The sequence below is a fragment of the Mirounga leonina genome, unplaced genomic scaffold, assembly GCF_011800145.1.
Source record: "Mirounga leonina isolate KUSES-001 unplaced genomic scaffold, KU_Mleo_1.0 Mir_107, whole genome shotgun sequence".
Lineage (NCBI taxonomy): Eukaryota > Metazoa > Chordata > Mammalia > Carnivora > Phocidae > Mirounga > Mirounga leonina.
In genome coordinates, this window is record NW_023270233.1 from 6,140,109 (window position 1) to 6,150,986 (window position 10,878).

The 10,878-nt window shown below is 54.5% G+C and overlaps 2 protein-coding genes across 3 annotated transcripts in view; one reads left to right on the forward strand and one right to left on the reverse strand.

Moving 5' to 3' along the window:
* LOC118019146 (sphingosine-1-phosphate lyase 1) overlaps positions 1–2,950 on the forward strand; it is a 56,712-nt gene extending 53,762 nt beyond the window's left edge. For both annotated transcript variants that reach the window (XM_035018040.1, XM_035018050.1), the window contains one exon: positions 423–2,950. In XM_035018040.1, the coding sequence (XP_034873931.1) occupies positions 423–563 (141 nt within the window). In that variant the 3' untranslated portion in view covers positions 564–2,950. The remainder of the gene's footprint in view (positions 1–422) is intronic.
* Positions 2,951–5,363: 2,413 nt separating this feature from the next.
* Positions 5,364–9,547, reverse strand: LOC118019158 (pterin-4-alpha-carbinolamine dehydratase). The gene is made up of 4 exons (XM_035018073.1): positions 9,444–9,547; positions 6,642–6,773; positions 6,319–6,399; positions 5,364–5,812 (listed from the first exon to the last, which is right to left on the reverse strand). The coding sequence occupies exons 1-4, from the start codon at positions 9,444–9,446 to the stop codon at positions 5,714–5,716; spliced, it is 315 nt and encodes a 104-aa protein (XP_034873964.1). The 5' UTR covers positions 9,447–9,547; the 3' UTR covers positions 5,364–5,713.
* Between the last annotated feature and the right edge of the window lie 1,331 nt (positions 9,548–10,878).

Here is a 10,878-nt window from a genome sequence, read left to right on the forward strand (position 1 = left end):
GTCCTGCCTCTGTCCCGTCTCCACAGACCTTATTCCCTGGAGCTGAGGACCTCTGCCTCCCCCGTTCGCAGGCTCTTTGGTGTCAAGTGAGGTGTGCTGTATATAAAGCACCTTGTAAATTTGAATGTGTCATACAAAGGCACGGGGTGGTCCTGTCCCTTTGAACAGAAAATGTTGACATAGGAAAGACAATAAGCCTGTTTTCTCTGGAATTTTCTATGGCAAATCCCATAGGCCAGTTCCTTTGGGCTGAAAGGCAGACCGGCAAGTACCTGTGAAGAGCTGTCTGGTGTGGGCATGCAGCCGGGGAGGGGAGCGGACATGGAAGGCGGGGGCGGGGGGATGGGCGGGATCGGAGCCGCAGCTTCATCTCCACCCCCATACGCCTCATTGCCAGTAATGCTCTCTGACTGGATTTGTAGGGTGCGATCTACGGCATGGCCCAGACGACCGTCGACAGGAACCTGGTCGCAGAATTGTCCTCAGTCTTCTTGGACAGCCTTTTCAGCACTGACACTGTAACTCAGAGCAGCCAGATGAATGGTTCTCCAAAACCCCGCTGAGCCTGGACCCTCTGTGGCCCCGAGGGGCTCCTGGCCTTCAGAGGGTTCTCGGGGAGTGGAACAGGCCACGCACAGTTTCAGCATCTGGTCTTGCTCCATGGAGCACGACGAGACAGACCATGAGACGGCTTGATCCTCAGGATTCTTGTTCCTCCTCTTGTCATCCTTCTGTGGTCTTTAATGTGGAGACCTGAAGGAGTTCATTACCTAATTATTTTGCCCTTGTTCTCAAATGTTACCCTAGGGATTGTTTTAGCCATTTCCTTCTCTAACCTTCTAGCTTTCAACTTCACTTAATCATTGTGTGGCAGCTCTGACCGGTCCCGAGTCCTTACGGAGCCTGGGGGTGATTTCTCTGATAAAGAAGGTTTTCTTTGTTCTCTCAGGCAGATTGGCAAGGCAGATCGGAAGATGTTTCCCCGGGTGGGAGTTAGGTACCCTCTAAGCACGACGCCTTCTCAGCCTCCTCTTTGAGTAGGTGAGTTGTCTCGCAGAGTCACGTAGTGCAGCTCAGTTTCTTTTTCCAGGACACAGATGGACAGGCCGTTGTTCCTCTTTTTCGGGATTAGAATGGCTGAGCGTATCTGCTCAGTCTATCAAGGCAGGCTTTGGAGTGGCCCTCTGCTGTCCCCACTTGATACTTGGTGGCCACCATCTTTGGAGATTTGTGTTTGAACTCGTGCTCCCATTGGTTTTTTGTTGTTCCCCTGGATTAGGAAGAGAACGTGGTTTCCAGAGAGCCTAGGCCTTTCTGGCCCTGGTGCTTCCTGTCTGCATCGGCAGCATTGGGAGCACAGCCGAACCCTCTTCCTGGGCTGCTGAGGATCGGAAACCAGAGCCTTTTCTCAAGTTCTCTGAGGGTCACATTGGAATACATGTCCCCAGAGTTGGTGGTGGTCCTCCTCTCACCCACTGCTGTAAGCCATCTCGTCTGAGAATATGTTTGCTTGAAGGAACAGCTCAGAGCACCTTCACAAGTTGCCTTGACTTACCCTAGGTGGGTGCATGGAGCACGTGAGAGAGCCTCCAAGGCAAGGAAACTTCTCCCTGTTCGTGTGTCCCTCCTGCCTCTTTCCGTCTGTTCAGCTCCCAAAGGTACTATGGCAGTTTAGCCTCAGGTACTGGATACTTCTCAGGCCCGGCTAACTTTGGACTAGGAAAGCATGATGGCAACTGTTGGGGCCTGGGGCCTGGGATTCCTTCCTAAGACTAGTTGCTCAGGGTGGTGCAGGGACAGGACCAAACCCTGTGCCCACTCCCCACCCTCCTCACCCTTGCACAGGGCCCTGATCTAGGTGGAGCCACTGTCTTCCTCTGAAGATGACATACCGTGCCTTTTTTCCTCAGCAGAGAGCGGTGGAGGGCTACTCCTGACCCAGGCCCTCGGGGAAGTGGGTCAGTCTTTGAGCTTTTATTTGGGTGGGGGAGGACTTTAGGAGAAGTCAGGAGAAAATAGCCTCTGTTCCAATCCCCTTCTCAGGGACTCCTGAACCATTCAGCCTCTTCAGGCTGCTGTCCTCTGGCCTCCCTCACTGGGAATGACGGCCGGGAGAGCCAGGACCACCAGACTCTCCCCCGGGCTCCGTGGCACGTTTGTCTGAAGTGGCCTCTGGCACTGTACTTCCTCCACGATAACTGTGACGAGCTGGCCGTGTCATCGCAGGGCTGGAGTGTGTGTGTGTGTGTGTGTGTGTGCACGTGCACGCGAGCATGTTAGAGGGAGACGCTAAGATCCTTTGGACACGGGAGCCGAGTTCCTTCCCGTCGCTGAACTGGGGGCACCTCCCGAGAGAGTTGCTGCGGCCAGAGCTGTGCGCCGGGGCTCCTGGGTCTCCGGCGCGTTCGTGGTGCTGGAGGAAGACCCGGGACCCGAACCACCCCGCCGGCACCACTGTGGTTTGTCAGCTGCGAAAATGGAGAAGCCTGTGCCTGACAGAGCATGCTGTTGCTCCCAGCGTCTGCGGGCCCTTCCTCTGCTGCCCCGGGGGCAGTGGTGTTTTTCAAAGGGACCTCCTGTAGCCACTTCATAGCACGAGCCTTAGTTTGCCTGACACTTGTGGGCTTTCCAGTCTATGCGTACCTGCGCGCCTAGGAACACCTAGTCTGGCAGAGGCGGGCACAGTGTCTTCAGGTGTCATGTTGCTAGCGGATGTCACATGGGCCTCTGCAGAAACTGTAGCGTCTGGTTTCTACACGGAGTAAGCAGCCGCGTGACCCTCCTGCCATGTCACTTTTAATATTACCGGTTTTATACTTGGAAAATGGTACTTGCCTCTTTTAAATCTTTTCTGTATTTAACCTCTTTCTTCCCAGCTCAGTGCTCCCTTCCTAATTGCAGCAATAATATCTTAAAAAGCAACTCAGTAATTAAATGACCGAAATCTTAACCGACGTGGCTGGTTGCATTCATTTGCTTCTGTAGGGGTGGCCGCTGGAGAACTGGCGGCCGGTGGGAGATCGCCCCCTTGTGGTGAAAGGGGTGTGTGTGGTCACGGAGATTCAGGGCGCTAGCTGTCTGTGGGCGAGAGCACCTCCACGGGAGGCTTCCCCAGGAGTGCTGGTCATGTCTGCTTTAAGGAGGCTGGAACTCAGGTCTTTAGTTCCCCAGGGCCCGGGCCCAGCTTGTGTTTTCTGTCCTCTTCACCATCTATTTCTGCCTATACATTAATGATGGATTGAGCCCTCCAGGGTGGGCTCCAGCCAGCTGGGCACTGGCTTCAGTGGTTTGGGAGTGGATGGAACCCCTTAGAATATCTCTGCACATATAACCGCTGGGCATCTTACTCCATTACAAGTAAGAAGTGAGAAGTCCTTCCAGAGGGCCTGGAGCCTGTCACTCAGGTAACCCAGCTTTTCAACCCGTTTGGACTTTGCCAGAATCAAGCCAAGGAATGCCGTCTTTGCTGGTTTTCTGCTAAATGACTTGGTTTCCTGAGCACCTACTTGCTTTGGGGTTAACCCTAGAGGATGAGGCCAGGATATGCTTGGTTAGGAGGCCTGGCCCCCTCCATCCAAGAATTGGTGTTTGGATGCTTGCACCTGCTGCGTAACCACGGTGAACCCCTTTGCCTTCTCTGAGGGTTCTTGGTAGCAGCGAGCCACCTGCAGCCAGACGCGGCAGTGGAGAGGTAGTGACAGGCCTGACTGGACAGCCACCAACTACAGCCTGGGTCAGCAGAAGTCAGCGTTTGCGAGCCTTTTCTCAAGTTGGAGTCCTAATTGCCATCCTTTTTCTTGGGCTTTCTTTTTCATAATCTGTCCTTAACATCTTCCCCTGTGACGTCAGTTATTTGCACAAATTGTAGAATAAACATTTGTTTCTGAAAAAGTATCACTTATGTCTTTGTCCCACATCAGTCTTTCATAGAACTGGAGCGTCCTCTAGGTTGGCGCCTTTCAACCCCTGATCCATGGGTAAGCAGAGGTGGGACGGTGACCTAACACATGCTCCGTACCTCCTTGTCTGGTGGCTTCTGTCCCCTAATCCACAGTTGTCAGATCAAAGCACACTTAGGAAAAGGGAACTCAGAAGTGGAGCAGATGGGGGACCACCATCAGAATCTCATTGGTTTTGATTATTAAGTTTTCTGAGAACCTGCCATTGACATTGGTACTGTTAAGTCTCAGATCCTACTGGTACCTCTACCAACAATGGGCTTATTTCTCGGATGCCGACCTCTGCCTCTTTTCTGGCCCTTGTAGGACGAACTCATCCAGGGTGACTGGGTTGTGACATTGCTAAATGTCTGCTCCAAGGAACCCTGGCATTTGCAAGTCAGCTTAGAACACAGGCAGCTTCAGGCTAGGGGTTCTTGGATGAGAACCCATCAGGAGAAGGGCTTCCCACAATCCTGCATCATGGCATTTGCGGACTGCCATCCACGTGGCTTGCACTGGGGAGAGAGGAGACTGTGCTCTGTGCACCCCCCGCCCCACTTCTCCCAATCACAGCACATTAGTGGGAACAGTCTATCCTAGAGTTACTAGGTTGGCGGACTGAGTTGTAGGAATCCACTCCATAACTGCTCAGATGGGAAGTAGCCTGTCCCCTCCTGAGCTAGGATTTTTGTCCTCTCCCTTACACAGTAAAAGCGGGCAAGGCTTGAGACTCTGGCTAAGTCTCTAAGAAACCACAAGACACTATCAGGATTAGAAATCTCCCCTGGGATGTTGTAGACCAGGAAGAACATAACCCAGCTGCAGACTGCCTTCCCAGTCGTAGATCCCACCATGCATAAGTACAAGTGTCCTGCAAACCTTTTCTTTTAGTCATGGTGCCACTTCGGCCACCCCTGCCTCAAGAATCCCATTCAGGGGGCGCCTGGGTGGCTCAGATGGTTAAGCGTCTGCCTTCGGCTCAGGTCATGATCCCAGGGTCCTGGGATCGAGTCCCACATCGGGCTCCCTGTCCTTGGGAGCCTGCTTCTCCCTCTGCCTCTCTCTCTCTGTCTCTCATGAATAAATAAATAAAATCTTTAAAAAAAAAAAAAAAGAATCCCATTCAGGTCTTCGAGGCACAAGTCAGTGGAGCGTCCAGACTTAACCCTTGTCAATCACTTCATGTTCCCATAGCTCATTTCTTACCCTTGCCTCTAGCATTGACTTCATTCATCCTGCCTACTGGTAGTTACTGCTTCCTGCTTAATTCCCTTACATGAAGACAGGGTGGTCTGGTCCCACTCCGCCCCCCCCGCCCCCCCGCAGTGCCTTGAACAGTGCCTCCCACAGAGTAAGTGCTTTAAATGCCTGTAGACTCCAATTTGGACTGACCTGTGGAAAGGAAGGTTCTAGAGCCTGAGACCAAGTGAAACACGAGTTTTATTTGAGGCGTCAAAGCGCGGGTGCTTCTGTCACATATGGTGGGTTTGACTTCAGGGTCCCGGTTTCTAAGATAAGACTTGGTGCATCTTAGACACAGCTTCCTGGGAAAAGAATTAGAAAGGGAGCAGGACACAGCCTGGGAAGAAGAAGAGGAAAGGTCGGCGGTGATGCGGACATCTTCCACAGCAAGGACTCCCCCTAGCCGGAGGCGGCAGGGTCCACTTGGCCGTTCTGGCTGCAGTAACATCTCAGGGCTCCCCGGTTCCCTCCCTGGATTTCCGATTCAGTCACCCCCTTCCCCTGAAGAATTCACAGAGGAAGCGTAGGGCCTAGGTCATGGACACTGCTACTTGTTCGATGAAGCTGGCCAGGTTTATGTCCCGTTCCGAAAGGCCGGCACACTCGTGGGTGCTCAGGGTGATGTGGACCTGGAACAAAATCAGAGATTCGGGCCCCGAGCAGGAGAGGGTCACCGCTGTGCGGATCGGCCACACCGAGCGCTCCAGGGTAGCAGCCGGTCTCCACGCTCTGGCCTGGGGGGCAGCCTTCCCGCGTCTCTAGCAACACTGCACCCCCTCCCGTGGTGGCCCTGGCCTGGGGTCCGAGCTGTTCGCTGTGCGTGCTATTCTCAGCTCAGGTGACGACTTTTTCACTCCTCCACGCCGCACCTCCAGGAGGGGTTACGCCATTTAGAGCCATGGGCCATGAATACGGCCCATCCCACAGCCTTGCCTTCCGTGGTTCGGCCTTCTTGATGCCTACTCACTGTCCACCTTACCCGCCTGTTCTCTCACCAGTGTTTTCATTTGCACTTCTTTAATTGGTAGTGAGCCTGACTATTTCGCAGGGCTGTTCATGTTGATTCTAGGTGGGGAGGTCCCTAGGGAAGGCCAACGAAGGGCCTTCAGGACTGGGCCACGCACGCATCGCTCACCTTGTTGTACACGTTAAACCATTCAGGATGGTGGTCCAGTTTCTCAGCCTGCAGGGCCACCCTCGTCATGAAGCCAAAAGCCTATGTAGTGAAGTGAGACCCAGGTCAGCGCTCTGAGAGACAGAGGGCTGCTCTAAGAGTTCCGGGTACGGAGAACCCAACACCCATCTCCCCACTCTCCAGTCCCCAAGGGTGACACTCCAACCCGACTAGGGTAGCGTCTGAAGGGGCTTGGGTGGCAGGGCTTTAAGGGAGAGAACAAGTTCTGGAGTGTAACCCCATCCGCCCCAGTCTCAGAAACTCTGTCCCACCCGGCAACATACCCGGTTGAAGTCTTTGAAATGGAACTGCTTGAAGATGGCGTCTCGGCCTTCCAGCTCGTTCCACCCCACAGCCCTCAGGTTTGGCAGCAACTGCTCCCGCTCCTCAGCACTTAGCCTGTGCGCTTTGCCAGCCTAGGAGAGGAAATCAACAGATTCCTTCCAGTCACCAGCGGAAGTCAGCCAGCCTCCCCGGGGGCTCGGGTGGCCGGGTCTAACGCAATGGACAGGGAGGCGTTGAGGGTGGCACCCTGCCCTGGGGGTGGGGCCCTGGCTCCCGCGCCGATGCGTTCTTGGATTTGGACACTCTGCTCAGAGAACAGAAAATCCTGAGGTGTGATGCAAGTCCCTGGGGCTGAGCAACATCCCCCCCCCTCAGGCGACAGAGCCCCCCCCCCACCATAGGTCTCTTATGATAATGAGAGAGTAAAAGCAAAATCAAGCCCAGATGCGAATGTGTTACTACACAACTTTTCAGAGAAAGAGTATCCATGACTGTCCAACCTTCCTTTTTCTGTTATGGACTGTATCCAGTTCACCCCCATGCCCGCACTGTGACTCAAGGAAACTGAGGCCTAGAAAGGGAAAGTGACCACAGTTCTCCTCCCCCCAGCCCCCCCCCCCCCCCCCCCCCCCCCCCCCCATCCTTGAGAGCATAGGCATTTCTCAAAGGGAGTCTGAGTCTGCTTCCTGGGCCCGGGGCAAAGGAGCCAGCACTTAAAACACCTTCCAGGTGGTTCTTCACCACACCACAGTGGACACCCAATGGTACTACCTCCCAGTGGGTGTTCCTCATGCCCCCAGGCAGCCTCTGAGTACCAGCTGCCAGGCCTGGGGGCTTCGGGTTCCCACCTTCTTGTCTACTCCATCAGCCTGGGGAGCCTGAGCCAAGACAGCTCAGGCCCAAAGTGGAAGTAACTTGGCCCAGGGCGACTGGACAAGCCTAATGCCTCAGGCTATTTACCTATTGTGCAAAGTGCCCTCCAGGCAGCCCAAGCTGGTACAGTTCAGGCCCTGAGTGGAACCCTCAGAGACAGAAGGAAGCAAAGGCCGGGTCCATTCTCTGGAGGGATGGACCCAGGCCTAGGCACTGAAGGGATCCCAGAATTGAGACTTCTGCAACAGAAACTCTCATAGAGTGTTGAAGGAAAAATGAACCAGTAAGGTCTGGGAAGAGAATGTGAGGGAGGCTAATTTAGCTTCATGAGGCAGCGCGCAGCCTGGCAGCCGTGGGGGGCCGTTGGCAGGACTGGTTCAAGCCCCAGTTCTGCCATTGTCCAGCAGGGTGGCCCTGTGGCACTCACCTCCCTTGGCTTGAAAGGTAGAAGGGGCCCAGAACTTCCATTTCAGATCAGCAAGAGGAGCCAATGGGACATATCAATAAAGTCCATCCTCGTTAAGGGCCTACCATCTGCATTTGTAAAAGGAGACTTTCTGGGGCTAGCAGGCTTGTTAGGCCCTGCCGGTGTGGTGCTGACCTAGAAAAGCAGTACAGCCTCCTCTAAGTCAATCTTTCTCTCTCTCCTGAAAAACACTTGTTTTCTCTGGACTGATCCGGCTTGGTCCAGCTCAGCTCCTTTCCTCAGCTCTGCGAGATCGGCCTGCTTCGCCCAACCCCTGCTCCATTCCAGATCCGGCCCCTTCTCAGTGGCTGATAAGCCTGGTCATGTATCCAGGCAACCAGATGAATGTCAGCCCAGGCATCAGAACCCACTGCTTAGGTCTCTGGCCCAGAAAGAAGTAGGTGGGTACTAGTGAGCTCTTAGGAGGCACCCCTTGGCCTTTAGAGTCTTCGGGGATCCCCCAAGTTTCACAGCCTGGGGCTGAAATGACAAGCGCCTCAGAGCTGGGATCAGAGCGGGGGAAGGGGCAGTGTTTACTTAGTAAATCGCAGGCCAGGCCTGGCCTGGCCTGGTCATCTGGGGGAGTGTGCGCTCCGGTTACTGATTACCCACCCCGCCTGCATCTTTGGGGCCCCAGAGCACCACACAACCAGCCTCACTCTCCCCCTGCCCTCCCTCCAAGCCACAGCTTTCCAAGTGCCTTCTCAGCTGTCACCACAGTCCCTACTGCTCCTCAGGCTTTGGGACCAGAAAGGAGCTGTTTAGTAAAGCTTCCCAGGTCTACACACCACCCTCCTCCCCTGCCAGGGCTCCCATTCACCCCGCGGAGGGCGGGGGTATTGAAGTAGGGCTGAGCACAGCGCCAAGGCCCTCCTGGGGGAAATCCTAGCCTGCAGGGGGGCTGATCCTGAGCAATCGGGTCCCCATGGCTGGGCACAGGCCTCACGCGAGGCACCAGGGGCTGGTTCTGAGGCCAGGGGCCAGTGCGGGGGGGCAGAGAAACAGAACCGGCCTCCCTCCTACTCACACTCAGACACACGGTCGCCCCCCTCCCCTCAATGTTGACGAGAACCTGCCACCGAGTGGGGGCGATGTCTACGGGGCTCACCAGCGGCCTCTCACCGCCCCCGGCCCTGGGCCCACCGCTATGCGTCGCCTGCAGCCGCGAGGCGCCCCGGGGACACGGGCCTGGGAGCAGGGCCCTGCAGGGGCTGCGCCTCGCTGTCACCCGGCCGCGCCAGCGCCCCTCTCCCGGCCTCAGCTCGCCCTGGGGCACCACCGAGGGTGCGGGTGGCAGCGGGGCGGAGACCCCGGCTCTCCGAGCCTGGCGAGCGGCCGGCGGGCGAGGCGCTCGCAGGGACCGTCCCCCGCCCTCGCCGCCCCCGCGATCGGCCCCTTCCTCTCCTCCGCTCCCCACCCCGCGCGCTCGGGCCCCGCGGGCGGCGGCGCGCGACCCCCTCACCATGGCGGGCGCGGCGCAGGGGCGGACGCGGTCGAGCAGCAGGTGGCCGCGGGGCGGCGGGACGGCGCCGGGCGCTCGGGGCCGCGGGCGGGGAGGGGCCGAGAGGACCCGCCCACCGGTAATCGTTAACTCGGCCGCGACCCGCGCGCTCGGCCTCTGCCCCCTTCCAGCACTTTCTTCCGGGCTCCTGTTCCCCGGAGCTCCGGGGCTGAGAACGCGGGCTCCAGGTGCGGACTTCTGCGTTTGAATCGCGCTCTGCCAGTTACCAGCGTGTCACCCTGGACGCGAGATTACCTTTTTCGTTTTTAAAGGCAACCGATTGAGGTATTGGCCTACAAAAAACTGCACATAACTTAAGTGCACAATTTGATGCGTTTTGACATATGTGAGCTCTCGTGCAAGCACCACCACGATCATGCTCATAAACATATCATATATCCATCGGCCCTGCAGGTTTCCTTCTTTCTCTGACAACCATTCATCTGCTTCCGGGCACAGTATGTTAGGTTGCATTTCCTAGAATTTTATGTAAATGCAGATCATACAGTGTATACTCTTGTGTCTAGCTTCTTATGACTCAGCATAATTACTTTGCGGTTCACCCCTGTGGTTGCATGTATCAATAGTTTCTTTCTTTCTATGGCTAAGTAAAATTTATTTTATAGTGTTACATTGTATGGATACACCACAATTTGTTGATCTGTTCACTTGTTGATGGACATTTGGGTTGTTTGCAGTTTTTCACTATTACAAATGAAGCTGCTATGCACTTTCCCATCCAAGTCTGTTTAGACTTTCATTTCTCTTGGGTAAACGTCTCGGAGTGAAATGGCTACGTCATATGGCAGACGTGTGTTTATAACTTGTTAGGAAACTGCTAGACTGCTTCCCAAAGTGGTTGTACTATTTTATGTGCCCTCCAGCAGTGTATGAGAGTTCCAGTTTCCCTACACCCTCAATGATGCACCGATATTTGTTATGGTCAATCTTTTTCATTTCAGTCATTCTATTTGCTGTGTAGTGGTATCTCATTGTGGTTTTCCTTTGAGTTTCCTTGATGGCTAATGATATTGAACAGTCTTTCAGGTGTTTATTTTCATTGGTAAATCTGATGAATTGCCTTCAAATTTCCTGCCCCCCCCCCTTTTGTGTTCTTACTGGGTTTTGAGAGTTCTTTATTCTGGATATGAGCACTTTATCAGAGATGTGGTTTGCCAGTTTCTTCTTTGTGTTTCACACTGTCTTTCAAAGAGCAAGCGCCCTTAATTTTGATGAAATCCAATTTATCCAATGCTACTTTTATGGATTAGTATTTTGGTGTTGCAACTAAGAAATCTTTGCCTAACCCAATGTCATGAAGATTTTTCTGTTATGTTTTCTTTTTGTGATGTTTTCTCCTGTGTTTTATAGTTTTTGGGTTTGCATTTAGGTCTAT